The sequence below is a fragment of the Cricetulus griseus genome, chromosome 5 (genome assembly GCF_003668045.3).
Source record: "Cricetulus griseus strain 17A/GY chromosome 5, alternate assembly CriGri-PICRH-1.0, whole genome shotgun sequence".
Classification (NCBI taxonomy): domain Eukaryota; kingdom Metazoa; phylum Chordata; class Mammalia; order Rodentia; family Cricetidae; genus Cricetulus; species Cricetulus griseus.
Window position 1 is genome coordinate 22652748 of NC_048598.1, and position 16239 is coordinate 22668986.

At 39.8% G+C, this 16239-nt stretch overlaps 1 protein-coding gene across 3 annotated transcripts in view; it reads left to right on the forward strand.

Moving 5' to 3' along the window:
* Uap1 (UDP-N-acetylglucosamine pyrophosphorylase 1) overlaps window positions 1–16239 on the forward strand; it is a 32572-nt gene that overhangs the window by 15407 nt on the left and 926 nt on the right. The window contains exons 5-10 of one of the 3 annotated variants that reach the window (XM_027417068.2): window positions 894–1066; window positions 6882–7075; window positions 7576–7716; window positions 8622–8810; window positions 10003–10053; window positions 14901–14967. In XM_027417068.2, coding sequence (XP_027272869.1) covers window positions 894–1066; window positions 6882–7075; window positions 7576–7716; window positions 8622–8810; window positions 10003–10053; window positions 14901–14967 — 815 coding nt within the window. The remainder of the gene's footprint in view (window positions 1–893; window positions 1067–6881; window positions 7076–7575; window positions 7717–8621; window positions 8811–10002; window positions 10054–14900; window positions 14968–16239) is intronic. The other 2 variants (XM_027417069.2, XM_027417070.2) reach the window with 2 other exon arrangements.

A 16239-nucleotide genomic window follows, 5' to 3' on the forward strand; every position in this document is an offset into this window, starting at 1 on the left:
AGCAAAGAAAAATCTTGATACATTAGGTGTACAGTGCTGGGTTGTATATGTGAAGTTAGTATATGCACACTGCAGTTTGTTAATGGCATTTATTGGAACTGGACAGTGTCCTGCTTATATAGCCACACACAGTGACCTGGAGTGGGAGCTCAACCATGAGACCTACATCTGTGTGAGTCTGTACTTGAAGGAAAGGTTGAAATGAATAGACAGTAAACCAGTGACCTTCGCCATGTGTGGGCCTGTGTTTTATCTGGATTCCTATTTGCAAAAGAATATTATTGTTTGCTCGTTTGTTTGCTTTGAGGCAAGGTTTCATGTAGCCCAGGCTGGTCTGCAACTCATTATGTAGCTGACGGGACCTTAAACTCCTGATCCTCCTGTTCCCACTTCTTAAGTGCTGGAATTAGAGGTTTGTGCCACCACACTGTTTAGAAAGTTCTGGAGATCAAACCCAGAGTGTCATGCATGCTAGGCATGTATTCTACATACTGAACTGAGTTCCCAGCTCCTTAACAGTGAGTTAGTATAAAATGCTTAAATATTTTTATTTTGAGATAGTTAAGTTGGCTTGGGATATAAATACAGGACTGATTTGAATCATAAATATTAATAAAACTTAAAATGGTCTGAAATAATCATTGCTTGGTAAGTGTTATACTATATATTATATGCTAAATTATTGTTTTGAGGTTTCTTGCATTTATATTAAAGATATATCTGTGCTTAATTATGCCAAAGACCCTTCAAAATAGTTTTGTACTGTAACTTTTGATACCTGAACTCAGTGCTTATTCAGCTTTTTTTTTTTTTTTCTACTTTGTTATGAATGCCATCTGGTTCCCTTCACATTGGGTCATGGTATGCTCCTAGTGGATTGTTTTATTTTTCAGATGGGAATGGTGGTCTTTACCGGGCTCTTGCAGCCCAAAATATTGTGGAAGACATGGAGCAAAGAGGCATCTGGAGTATTCATGTCTATTGTGTGGACAACATATTGGTAAAAGTGGCAGACCCACGCTTCATTGGATTCTGCATTCAGAAAGGAGCAGATTGTGGAGCAAAGGTAACGTAAATGACCTTTCTCTGTCAGTCTTTTTAAGGTGATCTGAGTAATTTAGAACCATTCATCCTTTTTAGAGTATCAGAACAGGTTCTTTTTTTTTTTTCTTTTCTTGATGGCACTTGGTTCAAGAAGTAATGCATGCTTGTCACAAGGAAGAATTTAAACTATGTAAGGGTGACTATGAATGAGGTTATTGTTACACCTGTGGTAGACTCATTATATCAAGTCATGTTCAAGCAGCCTAAGCTGTTGTTTCTCCTGCTGGAGTCAGTAAAGGGAGTATGGGAGAAAGAGCAGGTGTAGACTTGAGTAAGGCATTTAACAAGGGCTCTCACCATTTTTTATGAATGAGATTGAAATGTGGAGATTACGGATAAAGACACTTAGAGATAGTAAATTACTGCTGCAATGACCATAAACACAGCAGGGAGGGAGATTTGTAGTGCTGTATATAGTAATGGTTTTAAATCGTGTGTGTGTGTGTGTGTGTGTGTGTGTGTGTGTGTGTGTGTGTGTGTGTGAGAGAGAGAGAGAGAGAGAGAGAGAGAGAGAGAGAGAGAGAGAGAGATGAAGCTAGGAATAAGACAGTCAGAAGAGACCTTAACATTTCAGAAGATTTTTCTGTTCTTGGCAGATAAAGTATAACACAATCACATTGAATCCCTTGGAGACTGAGGAAATGATTGCAAGGTTTAGAATAGACCTGGGAAGATGGTCAAGATACAACAGGTTCACTTAACATAATATCCTACAGAGCCAAAGAGGTGGAAGTGCTTGTGAGGTGCTTGTGAGCCCAACTTGATCATTACATATACATATGCTTATTGAATTATAGTCTATTATATAAGCACACGTAATCATAATAATTTAAAATGAAACAATAAATTACAAAAATAGAGCATTTCAAATTGTAATAAGAATGAATGAGGAAATGGGCTAAATAAAACTCATCTCTCCTTCAAAAATCATGCCATAATGGCTCCCAGGCAAACAATTAAATATAAATGTGAAACCATAAAGATGTTAACATGTAGAATGCGTGTATGATTTTTATGTAAAAGTAGAAATGTGTGCTTTGACAAAAACAAAGTGAATCACATAGTGAATTTTAAATGTCTGTTAAAAATGAGACCTCAAGAGACCATAATCTTGGTAAGAGATTTTCTATTACAAAAAAAAAGTCCTTTCTTGACACAGTAGTCTAAAAATGTAATAAAAAAGTCATATTCAGAAGCTGAAGTCCTCAATTTAGCAAAACAAGGTTAGAGAGATTGAAGTGACTGGTCTAATAAGACATTTTCTATTTTGAGACAGGGTGTTGCTGTTAGCCAAGGCTGACTTGCAACTCATGGCAGTCCTCTTATCTTAGTTTCCTGGGGGACTGGAATTATAGGCCAAGAACCACATGAGGCTCTTTGGCTTTGAAGAGAATAATTGATTTAGTTCATCTATTTGAGGCATCTATCTAATCAGAGACTCAGTAGCACACGCCATGTGTTTGAATAGCTACTGAGTTGTAATGGAAGCCTAGCCTATTGGATGTAAGCAGCTACCAGGCTTAAAAACTGTCAAAGCAAAACAGTGCATTTCTGCCTTTGCTCCACTTGGCGTCGCTCTTCTTTCTGAAATAGAAACCGTCTTTACTGCTATGAGCTCCAGAGTCAATGGAAAGACTACGGGACCAGAGTAGATGTAGAAGGGGCATCAGAGATGATCTCCTTAGCCCATTTGATCCAAGATACTGTCACTCTTTATTCAGGCACAAAGTCCCAGATTAAGGGTCCTTAATGGTGTCTGCAGAAACAGGACTAGAATTCATGTTTTCCAAATCTTATTCTCACTTCCTTCTACAAGCCCACGTATAGACCAGGCCTGTGTTTCCCGGCAGCTCAGAAACTGCAAACTGGCATGCTGACTTTTGTGAGTGCCCTGTTGACACAGAGACACGAGTGCCACCTCTCCATTGGCTGTGGCTTCTACACACTCACCACGTCAGGTCTGTCATTTAAGATTATAGTCATTCAGGGACTGAAAAAGAATTCAAAAGCCGGGCATTGGTGGCACATGCCTTTAATCCCAGCACTCGGGAGTCAATGGCAGGCAGATCTCTGAGTTCGAGGCCAACCTGGTCCCCAGAGCGAGTGCCAGGATAGGCTCCAAAGCTACACAGAAAAATTCAGAAGGAACCATATCTTAAAGTTTTTAGAAATGCGAACCAATACTGTTTCTCCCCTAGCTTTGTTTTTGAGATGTAAGTTCAACTCAGATTTCCAGGTGCTGGTATTGTGGATATATATGACATGTGGCTAGCTGCCTTTTTTTTTTTTTTTTTTTTTTTTTTTTGGTTTTTTTCGAGACAGGGTTTCTCTGTGTAGCTTTGGAGTCTATCCTGGCACTCGCTCTGGAGACCAGGCTGGCCTTGAGCTCACAGAGATCCGCCTGCCTCTGACTCCCTAGTGCTGCGATTAAAGGCACGCGCCACCAACGCCCGGCTCTTTAAAACAGTTTTTAAGTTTAAATATACTTTGATCATATTCCTCCCCTCTCCCAAGTCCTTCCAGATCCTCTCCTCTCTACACACCCAACCAAGCTTTCTAAAAAACCAAACAAAACCCCAAAACAACAAAACCCCCAAATTAAGAAAACAAAATAAAATACCACCCCAAAAGAATACAAACAAAAAAACCATGAACCTGTAACCAAATAAAAGCCGCCGCCCCCCCCCCCCCCAGTAAACCCTATGACACCCATTACATGCTGGTCAACTACTCTTGAATGTGAGTGTCAGCCCTGGAGTGGTTGATATACCCAGTGTCGCTCCATTGGAGAAAACTGGATTTCCCTCTCCTCGCAGGTATAAATGACAGATGGTTCAGTTGTTAACCTTTACCCCAGTGGCTAGGTTTTCATTCATTCATTCATTCATTCATTCATTCACTCACTCATTCACTCATACAGCTTTTACAAATACAACAAAAGTAATAATATAAAAACTGTCACACTGAAGTTGAATAAGACAAACTGATAGAACGAAAAGAGCCCAAGAGAAGACACAAGACTCAGAGACCCACTTGTTTGCAACTCAGGAATCCTGTAAAAACACTAAACTGGATATGCAGAGGTCCTAATGCAGACCCAGGCAGGCTCTGTGCATACTGTTTCAGTCTCTGTGTGGTCATGTGAGCTTTGAGCATGTTGATCTGGAAGGCCTTGTTTCCTTGGTGTTCTCCATCCCCTCTGGCTCTTACACTCTTTATTCTTCCTCTCCCATGGGGTTGGTTACCTAAGCTACGAGGGAAGGATTTGATGGAGAGACATCTCATTATGGCTGAGTGCTCCAAGGTCTCTCACTCTCTGCGTAATGTCTGGCTGTGGGTCTCTGTATTTGTTCCCGTCTGCTGCAGGAGGAAGCTTCTCTGATGGCTGAGCTAGATGCTGATCTATTAGTATAGATAGTATATTAGTATAGATAGTATAGATAGTATATTAGTATAGCAGAATATCGTTGGGAGTCATTTTTATCACTATATTTTTTCTTTCTTTTTAGTATTATTTGGTGTTACCCTAAGTCCTTGGTCTGTCTAATCTCAGGTTCTTAGTTACCCTAGTAGTGTTAATTACAGGTTCCAGCTTATGGATTGGTCCTTATATCAAATCAGTTATTGGTTGGTTACTTCTCCACAAGCTCCGTGCCACCATTGTCCTAGCATATGGTAATAAATTTATTTGTAGTACTTTGTAATGCTTTTCTTTCTCTCTCACTTTTTCTTTCTTTCTTGGTGTTTTTTTGTTTGTTTGTTTTGTTTTTGTTTTTTGAGACAGGGTTTTTCTGTGTAACAATCCTGACTGTCCTGGAACTCATTGAGATCCGCCTGCCTCTGCCTCCCAGGTGCTGGGATTAAAGGTGTTTAACTTCTTTCTTTACCTTGATGCATTAAATATTCTTTTATGGGGTGATAAACTTGAATGAGATAGTTTATAAAACAGCACAAACATAAAAAGTTAATGGATGTCATTTTGTGAAGTGATTATAGTAATTGTGTTATTTTGGATTCTTGCTTTTGAGAACATTATAAATTATTGATCAGCTCTTTTAATTTTATACCATAGAATTTTTCTGTACAGTACAACTAACTTCCAATATTATGCAGTTGACAAATACTTGTAATTTAGAGCTTTATATTAATAATATGAACAATGGAAATGAATATGATTATTTTTATATCTCATGGTTGGTTGGGTGTGGGGGTGCATAGTGGTGACTAGAAAATAAACCTCACATGCATTTAAAAACTGAAAATTCTCTGTCTAGTGATATCTATTGTAGAGTATAGGGAGTGAGGGTGGTGAGGTTGATTGACAGGAAGTACAAATGGGCCTTGATTGCTTTCAATCATTTTGCTGTATGTTTTCCTTCCATTTCAATCTACTTCCTTGGTTAAAACTTTCTTTCCAGTCAGTACTGTGCCCCTTTCTGGGTGACAAACAGTTGACTACACAGGCACTTCCATGTGCAGGACCCCTTCTTGGTGCAGCCAGACTCTGCGCCTGTGCCTCTAATTGCTGTGTAATTGAAATCCTCTATGGTGGCTTTAGTTCCCTGCATGAGACCAGGACTGGCCCTGTGTATTTTAAGAAGTCAGTCACTGGAGCAGAGGTTTAAACTTACTGGTAATATTTCTTATAGACTTAGGGCATACTTTTCAGATCAGGACAGATTTTTAAAAACACTCTGCCACACACTGCATTATAAAACAATGCTATCAAGTATTTCTCTTATTTGATTCTTGTATAGGCTACTCATCACTTCATCTGAAAATTTAATTATAATTGACTAGGTATCACTCTATAGTCCCGGCTGGCCTAATGCAGAAGTCCTTCTGCCTCAGCTTCTCGAATGCTTCTGTTACAGCAGTATAATCTACCACGCTCAGTTTAAATTTTGATTATTATGTTATTGCACTATAACTGGAGTTAGACTATAGTCTTCTTCCAGGCATTTGTCTCTCTCTGGCCATGTTCAGACTTAGGGTAGTAACAGTTCAGGCTCACCTGAGGGATTTTAAGAATTGCAAGTTTTTATCTTTGCCCTGGGCTGGAAACTGCCTCATTTCCTCTGTCAGCCTAGAGCCATTGTTAAATGAGCAAATCAGTAGTTTTCATAAAACTTAAAGACTTAGACTCTTGTACTTCAAATGAGATCCAGCATGAAGTGGTGAGTATGGGCGGAGTCTCCTGACTGGAGTGGAGTGGGAGCCAGGTGACCCGCCCGTTTTCTCTTTCCTATTCTCTACCGAAGGTTCTCAAAAATAAGGAAAATGCTTAATTGTTGACTGAAAACTCAAGAATTCAAGTGAAGCAACGATTTGGACAGTTTAAAATGAGAAAGAATGCCTCCCCTGCATCTTTTGGTTTAGGATTCCCAGATAAATTAATTTATTTTCCAAGAACTTAATTGTGAATAAGGATAAGTTAAATTAGGGGGAAATCAGCTCTTCGTCTAGTCATTCCTTGTCCCCTGGTTTCCTCTGGGCCAAATGTAGGCAATGGTGTTTTAGGTCTGGTTTGGTTTGTGGAAAGTAGGAAGGATACAATGTCCCTAATTTCATGTTGGAAATAATTTTGTCAAAGAATATAGACAGTTAATTTTTTAGAGCTAAAGCCTTATCTTGTATTGGACTTAAAGACTATTTAAACAAAATGTAAAGGTGGTCTTGTCATATGGCATGTCTCTAAAAGAAGCTTTCATTAAATTTCTTCCTTTACTGTTTTTTTTTTTTTTTTTTTTTTTTTTGTTTGTTTGTTTGATGGGCAGGTGGTAGAGAAAACAAACCCCACAGAGCCAGTTGGAGTGGTTTGCAGAGTGGATGGCGTTTACCAGGTGGTAGAATACAGTGAGATTTCTCTGGCGACAGCTCAGAAACGAAGCTCAGATGGACGACTGCTGTTCAACGCAGGAAACATTGCTAACCATTTCTTCACCGTACCATTTCTGAAAGATGTTGTCAAGTATGAACAGAATGGGAGCCCTTAAATTTTTTTTGAATTGTTGTTAATTAGAAAGTGAACCTTTGGGGAGGTAGGCAGGAACCCCAGGTCCACTCCACAGACCCCGTTTTCTTCCTGGAGGATCAATGTTCTCAGAGAGGAAATGCCTCACTTGTGACTGCTTTTCGTGAGCTGTGTCAGGAGCTGGGTTGGGCAGGAGGCTTTCCCAGTGCATGACCCCCCTGCCTCCAAGAGAGCCTCCTGCTTCCTGCTAGGACTGGGGTTGTGGGGGTGAGCAGTGCCACATCTAGCTTTGCCTTGTTTTGTAAATGTAAAAATCATTTGAATTTCCCAGGAGGAATCTAGTTATATGTATTTACACATGAGCTGAAACGTAATGAATGTTCTTCACTCTGAAAACCTCGGGGTTACTTGTTGAACACTTGTGCCTGAGTGTTTTCAGATTCTTCTTCTGTTTTGAACTGGAAAATGATTATACCTTTCCTCCCTTTATTTCTTAGTGTTTATGAACCTCAGTTGCAGCACCATGTGGCTCAGAAGAAGATCCCATATGTGGACTCCCAGGGGCACTCAATTAAGCCAGACAAGCCAAATGGAATAAAGATGGAAAAATTTGTCTTTGACATCTTCCAGTTTGCAAAGTATGCTTTGAATATCACCAGTAAGATCAAATATAGATATGCCTTGAAATACTGCTTTTTTACTGTTAGGCAAGAAGCTGTGTCTATTTCATTCTGACATCTTGACCACAAGTGCATAGTTTAATTTAAATTCATTATCATCCTCCAGTCTAAAGCCACTACTCCAGGCGTGCTGTGGTCTGAGTTGCCTGAGAGTACAATATTAAACATAATCAGCTGTCACTTTCTAGGTCTGTTGCAAAGTTGTTCAAGTTGTTTGTTGTTTACGCAGAGACTGAAGGGAGTAGTATAAATAGTTGACCAGTTTTGTTTAGCATAACTGACCTATAAGTGTGTGTCCAGTGAACTCTTTAGACCATATAAAGATCACACTGTATGCTGAGATACATGTTCAGAACTTGGCCAATATGAAAATGCAGAGAACAGGTTAGTTGTATAAGATCATCCTCACACAACCGTGTGCCTTCCCTTCCTTTCCTTTGGACTCTTGTTTTCAGACAGGCTTGATATAGACCAGGCTACTAGCCAGGGTGTGCTTGAACTCCTGATCTTTGTGCCTCTTCCTCCTGAATGTTGGGTTATGAGTGAGTCTCTGCTTCCCTCATGCTTTACTAATGCCCCTTTAATCTGTTCCCCCCAAATAGATATTAATTTGATCTTTGTACATTACATTTTTTTGTCTTTCTCATCTAAGATGAGTGTTGTGGAAAGGAGTTTTCATTTTGCAGTGGAGAAGAAAGTTCCATTTCTGTTTGGATTAATGATGAGCACTGTTTGTGATCACTTGAAACTGGCTGAAGAAACCTAGTCACTGAGTCCCAAAGGCTTAGGTGGTCTGGGCAGAGTCAGAGGCTGTATGCATGGCTTTATTTCCTATGAATGAAGTCTCTGTGACTCTACTCTAGGAAGTTTGTGGTGTATGAAGTATTACGGGAAGACGAGTTCTCCCCACTCAAGAATGCAGACAGTCAGAATGGGAAGGACAACCCGACCACTGCAAGGCATGCTTTGATGTCCCTTCATCATTGCTGGGTCCTCAATGCTGGGGGACACTTCATAGATGAAAATGGCTCTCGCCTCCCGGCAATTCCCCGGTAAGTTACTGTCTTTGCTTTTGTATCTGTGTACTACTTCTTCCTCTTCTGCCTGATGTATCCCTAGATCTTCTCCTATCTATTTATTTTTAAAGTATCATTGTGTGGGGAATGTCAACTTTACTTCTTAAGAAAGAGAAAGCTCTTGAAGAGCTCCTGGGTTTTTGTTTGTTTTGAAGCATCCTCATTGTGTCAATGAAATAATTTCCACTATAATGTTCAGACATTATTATTATTATTATTATTATTATTATTATTATTATTATTATTATGGTTTTTCGAGATAGGGTTTCTTCTGTGTAGCTTTAGAGCCTATCCTGGCACTTGCTCTGGAGACCAGGCTGGCCTCGAACTCACAGAGATCTGTCTGCCACCGCCTCCGGAGTGCTGGGATTAAAGGCATGTGCCGCCAACACCCGGCCAGACATTATTTTTGTGTGTCATGTGGCTAATGCTATTAGGAACACACTGTACCACAGGCAAGGTGCTTGGCCACAGAAGTTGTTTCTGCTGCCCTGTCTATTTTTGAGACCCACCAAGAACTTTCTCACCTACGGTTGTCTGCAGCATTCTCTTACCATGACACTAGAGAAGGTGCCATGAAGGGAAGTGAATGCCAGTTCCATTCAGTGACACACAAGCTTCAGAAGTGTTGTGGGTTTCAGAGGATAAGGAAAAGGGCCCTTGGAGCCATTTCAATTTTAGATAAAGCATTTTTAACCAAAATCCTTTATCTTACAATAGAACTCACTGGCAACTAGAGCATCCCTTTATTAGTCTTTTGTGTTTGCATGTAGGTGAATTATCTTGCCATTTAATTTCTGTCCTTAAGAGGTAAAATTCCTGCTGCATGCACCAAAGTGTTAGAAAGCTTCAAACACTGGGCCACTGGGCAGTGGAGTGCACTGTCCCATGACGGATCCTTTAGAAGGAATGGTGCTGCTTGTCTCTTAGTCAAGGCCACTTTATAGCAGGCTGTGCTTGTTAATAAGCATGCTCTGTGACTTGTGTTGTTCTCATGCTCACCTTTGATTATTGAGTTTGGTTTTTTAATTTATTTTTTTAACTGTTTATCGTGCCAAATTTATGATTTGCCATAGGGGTATGCCACTTGGTCAAGTATATTTTGCAGCTCCATTTCATTGTTATTATTTGTTTCCATTCCCATTAATGCTTATTTATTCCTACATAGCAGTGCTACAAATGGAAAGTCTGAGACCATCACAGCTGATGTCAATCACAAGTAAATATACCAGCCTGCCTGCCTGCCATGCATGGTGACGGGGCTGTGCTTCTCTCCATACTAACTGGCATCGTAGTTAGTGTTCTGTCTTTTGGGGTTCTGGAGGGAGGGTGATTGAAGCTCTGGTGTGGGCGCGCTGCTTTCCTGGTGGCAGGTGTCTCTTTGGATAACACTAACGCAGAATTGGTGCATGCCGGAAGTGGGGAGCATGCTTTACTAAAGAATCTGAGCATGGGTGTTTGAGCCCACAGTGACATGTTTGTAGGTGTTGGGATCCAGGGTAGGTTACAGGCAGGGAGAACATAGTTGGAACCCGGTGTATTGTATCCCTTGTAGCATAAGCTAGATGAAAATAGCCTTCTGCAATGAGTTTTACTAACTGAATATATATGTTCTCAATGTGGAGGTTGACTGCCCCTGACATTCAACAGCTTCTAATATGGAGAGACATCTTTTAATTTATTTGCACACTTTTTGACTTTGTGATTGTTTTGAGAAAAGGTCTTGGTTTGTAGCCAAGGCTGGCCTAGAACTCTATTCTCTTGTCTGCCTTCAAGTGCTGGGATTATGGCCACATAACATGGGGTCACTGTGTTTTCATGATTGTTAGAGTTATTTTGATTCTTTTTGTTTGTTTGTTTTTGTCTTTTTGAGACAGGGTTTCTCTGTGGCTTTGGAACCTGTCCTGGAACTAGCTCTTATAGACCAGTTTGGTCTCGAACTCACAGAGATCCGACTGCCTCTGCCTCCTGAGTGCTGGGATTAAAGGTGTGTGCCACCACTGCCTGGCGAGTTACTTTGATTCTAAAGCATGTATCTTTTTTCTTTATCAACAATCCATTTTATAGCTAGTACAACCTCTATCATCTGGCTACTGAAAAGATCTTTTATTGTTGTTTTTTTGTATTATTTTTTGCCATTATCTTTATAGCTAAAAGGTCAGCTGATATTTTTGCTGCCCTTTAAAAGTTACTAGATTTAGAGGCTGGAGAAATGTCTCAGTGGTTAAGAGCACTGGTTGTTCTAGCAGAGAACCTGGATTCAGTTCTCAGCATCCACATGGCAGTACACAACTATCTGTAACTCCAGTTCCAGAGTTCCAGGGGATCTTACACCTCCTTCTGGATCCCTTGGGCATTGGGCACCAACCAGGCATGCGCATGGTGTACAGACATATATATAGACAAACTACCTGTATACATAAAATACAAATTAAAAAATAAAAAGTTTAAAAGTTACTAGATTTGGTTTGAATTTTAAGATTTTCAGGTAACTTTGGAACAAGGGCCGTGGCAAAGAATCTGAAGGTGGGAATTGTCTCGGATGTAGAGCAACTGTTGACGACACTTTCCATCCATGTGCCTCTTGTCATACTGATCATTTGCCCAGGGGACAAGGCCCTATGAGCATTGTCTTTGTGGCCCTGTGGACAAGAAAGGGATCTCATCTTATAGATCTGTTCAGTTTCTTCCAGGGGTCATAGATGACTGTTGTCACTTACACCATGGGAGCTGGCACAGAGCCCTTCATCATTTTCTGTCACATCTATTATTTTTAATATGTAGAAAACTACTTTTATAATTTAGGAAATATAGTTTTAACTCTGAGTTTCCTTATTGAACCTTAGAAAATGAAACAGTTTTTTAATGATGTAGCTAAAAGCAACTTTCTATGTTTTGTTAAGATCCAGAGACATTTTTCTTATTTGGATTGTTTCCTTTAGTGTTTCTTTTCATTGCCTTTTTTGTAGAATAATCAAACCAAATGACATGGACTCAAAAAATTCCTACTAAAGATCTTTAGTACCAAAGGATGCCTACAGAGAGTTGAAAAAGATTACTTGCAAATGAGATGTAATAGGCTGTTGAGATGACTCAGTGGGTAAAGGCATTTGCCACATAAGTCTGATGTCCTAAATTTGATTCCTGGGACCTACATAAAGGGTTCCACAAAGTTGTTGCCTCTGACCACCATATATGCACTGTGGGAACCCTATCCATGCATGTGTATACACACAGAGGTGTATACGCACGCACGCGCCCCCCCCCCACCAATAATAAATAAAAAATTAAGAAAAGAAAATAAGACATGAAAAGGAACTACTTTATGTGAGAGAGAAACAGCATATATTTGTTTCTTGGGTTCAAACCACATTCTCATTGTGATCACTGAATATCCAGGGAATGAAATGGAACTGGTCTCTATGCATCTTATCAACGTGATAGGCCTTCATTTCCCCATTAAATTTAGTATGACTGAGCTTCCCCAGAGGGTCAGAGCTAGAACCCTTGTCATAAGAATATGACACATATGTAGAAAAACCTATGTCTCTTTTCTTGACTCTAGACTGTCATTTACTGTTGGAGTTGGTTTAGTCATATATCCAGCAAGCTCACAGGCTGCAGCTGCTGTTAGTCTCCTAGGTTCTAAAGTATCTTACGTAGGAGAAATAGTCATTTCTGAAGGCACATGCCCATAGAACGCAATTATGTTCTTTGTGGAATAAGTAACACTTAGTCTTGGAGGCATGGATTTCTGGGTATCTTGCATTTACCAGTGAACAGCAGCAGTCACTCTGAAATGAATAGAGAGGGCAAGGGAATGTTGGGGCTTGTGCTAAACTTCGGAGGATGGGTATGATTTTTACAGTCAGAGGGACCACAGTTGAGATAACAGATTAATTCAAAGAAAGTTCTCCATTATTCTATAGCATCTCTGTGTGGCCGTAGCAGGATGCAGGGCATTGGAACAGGACATAGAGTGTCTTGGGTATATTCAGCCGACACACTTGGAGGAAGACTGGCCTTCAACTTCAACTTTACTGATGTTACCACAGTTTGAGAATTCATTCTTGAAAGAGGAGAGATCTTCAGCTGGAGGCTACCGAGAGGCTGGGTTTTGTGTGTACTACCTATTGTTGCTGACTGTTTTCTGTTTTTAAGAGAAAAGCTTTTGCTATACATCCCTTGCTGGCCTCAAACTCTCAGTGGTCTACTTTCCTCAGCTTCTTTAAGTGCTGGGATTACAGGCGTGTTCCATATGACTGGCTTCCTGGCTTTCTCTCTCTCTCTCTCTCTCTCTCTCTTTAATTCTTTTATCTTTTTAAAATTAAAACACACTTGCATCATTTTCCTCTTCCCTTTCCATCCTTCAATCCCTCCTCCATTCCCTATCCCCCTTTGGTTTCTCTTAAAAATCATGGCCTCTTATTAGTATATGTATGTACATAACTCAATCTGTAAATACAACCTGCCCCAGTCTGTTAGTGTCACTTGTATGTGTCTGATTTCAGGGCCATCCGCTTGGTATTAGATAAGCAATTAGAGGGCTCATGGAAAAGGCAATTTCTCCTGCTCTCAGCATTCATTTATTGTCTGTACTTCTTGGTCCAGGGTTGGGGCCAGGTGAGATTTCTCCCTTTCCGGTTAGTGTGTCTACTGGTATTGTGCTTCTTCAGCTCTTGTTTAGGCAGCCATGTCGTTGAGGTATCATGCATGAAGCTTTTCTGCCATTTCTAGGAGAGGTTTCTTTGGTGGGGAGTGAGAGCCATACTTAACCTGTGAGTACAAGGATGGATATTTAGAATATAGTTGGGAATTGTGGTGGTTTAGTAAAATGGTGGTAGTTGGCTTTCCTCTAAGGGACATGTCTTCAGTAGCCCTGGATGATTGACTAAATTTCCAGTACCAGGTATAATTTACCCCTTTTAAGTGGACTATCAGTCCAATTAGAGAACTACTGATTACTATTATCACATCCTTATGAAGTCCTGGCTGGCCTTGAACCTTCGATGTAGGCAAGGATGGCCTTGAACTTCTGTTCTCCTGACTCCACCTCCTGAGTGCTGGGATTGCAGACATGGAACACCATGCTTGATTTATGCAGTGCTGGGGATTGAACCCAGAGCCTCATGCATGGTAGGCAAGCAGTCTTCTAGCTGAGCTACATTCTGTACCTACTATTGTCAAGGATTTTGAGATAACAAATTGCACAGCTCTCCAAGGACTGACTATAAGAAAAACACTATCTATTAACTGTTATGTTAGATTATCTAGAAATTCAGGATTCCAAATGTGCATAGATATCTGATTGTGACCTAGAATTGGCGAATGATGACTTTTTCCTTGACTTTGCTTTGCATTTTCTGTCTTAGTACTTTAAAAGGGACTTCTGATAACACAAGTATTTTGAAACAGATTAATAAATTAACTGAGCTAATACAGGATACTTAGGTTACATAAGGAAATCTCATCCTGGGAAGTCATGGAAGAAGGAATGAAATGGTTTCTATCTGCTTTTTGGTTTGGTTGTCATTACTTATGGCTCCTGAGCACTGGAAATGTGACTATTGTGACTGAGAAACTGAAGTTTGAGATTCTAACTAATTTGAATATTTTCATTTTAAGTAGCACTGTGGCACTGTGTGGACAGTGCAGCTCTAGAGTGTTTGTCAACATTAGGATCTGACTTGCAAGTTTGTGCTTTGTGAGAATTGAAGTAAATGAAGGATTCAAGAACTAGCAGTGGCTGGCACATAATATATGTGTAATTAATAGTCCCTTTTAAAAATGAACTTTCTGAAATTGGAAATGAGATTATGTAAGAGGGTAGTACATAAAGAACTGAAAGCAATTATGGGTACTTGGTCAAGTAGTTTGTGTCTGACCATGAGAATGTGTTAACCTTCGGGGACTTTAGTGGAGACTGGGATCCAGGATGGGCTCCATTCTTTAACTAGAATTTTGTTACCTGCAAGCTTCTCAGAGGAAATCTATGGTCTTTATTTTCACACTAGCAAGTGACATTGGGAAGTAGAATCTTTAACATGCATCTGTATTTTTTCTTAGCTTGAAAGATGCCAATGATGTACCAATCCAGTGTGAAATCTCTCCTCTCATCTCCTATGCTGGAGAAGTAAGTTTGCTTCACTTTCCCCTCTGTTCTTTTACAAAATACTCTGTATCTCTAAATAGCTAAATGTTTGCACCTGCAAGAAGTGCAAAGAGGTGTTGAAGGGGTGGATATGTTAATTAGCTCATGTGGATCATGCCACAGCACTAAGTACCCTGTGAATATATATTATAAACTTTACAAAAGCAGGGATCTAGTGTTGCTTTAGGTTGCAGTAGAGTTGTTTCAGAGAATATGGTGTTTTCCTGAGGAGCTCCTACAGGGAGTGAGCAGGAGGAGCTGTGTCCTTCATCTCTCCCAGGGGTTCTCAACCTATGAGTGATGACCCCTTTGGGAGTTACATATCAGATACTTACATTATGATTCATAACAGTAGAGAAATTACAGTTGTGAAGTAGCAATGGAATAATTTTATGGTTTGGGGCCACCCCAACATGAGGAACTGTATTAAAGGGCCACAGCACTAGGAAGGCCGAGAACCACTGATCTATACCATAAATGAACTACTGGCCATTAACAGAAGTCTATAACGTATAGTATGTTTTACCTGCCCATTAATGCCTGTGTAGGCTTTTAAAAATAAATAAGTGTTTTATAATCTCCTGGCTGTTTTTGTAACACAGTGTAAGTTTTCTTTCCAGGTATCTGTCTCCTTTGTCTATACACTTAGCACTGATACCTTACAGACCTGTGGAATTGAAGTTTTTCATTGTTCTGGTTACATAAACTTTCCAGGAGTTTCTTATTGTTTACTGTAGTAGCAGAGATAGCTATCTTGCTTAGAAAATTAACTGTTTTTATTAATGATCGTGGGATGAATGATTAGCATCTTATTAAACATAGAAATTGCATTATAATCACTTGGCTAGTATGTGGTAGACTCTGGGTCTCATCCATACTACTGGGGAAAAAAAGAAAACTAAAACAAAACAACACAAATCAAAAAGAAAGAAATTTGAATAACTTTTTTTTGTATTTGTCTTATGTTTCCATAAATCAATAATTAAGTCTACTGTACAAAGTATGTGAAGTAGACTTTTAAATTTTTCCTCTCCAACTAACTTTTGGCATTCATACTCTAAATGTTGTGGGACAAACACCTGCTTATAGCAGGCTTTCTTTTGGATCACCAACCAGCTAGCTCTCAAATCACGACAATGGAGACTTATCATTAATTATGAATGATTGGCCTTTTCTTATGCTTGTCCCACTAACTATTACAACTTAATTTAACCTGTTTCTCTTCCTCTACATTTTGTCTCAGGCCTTTTAACT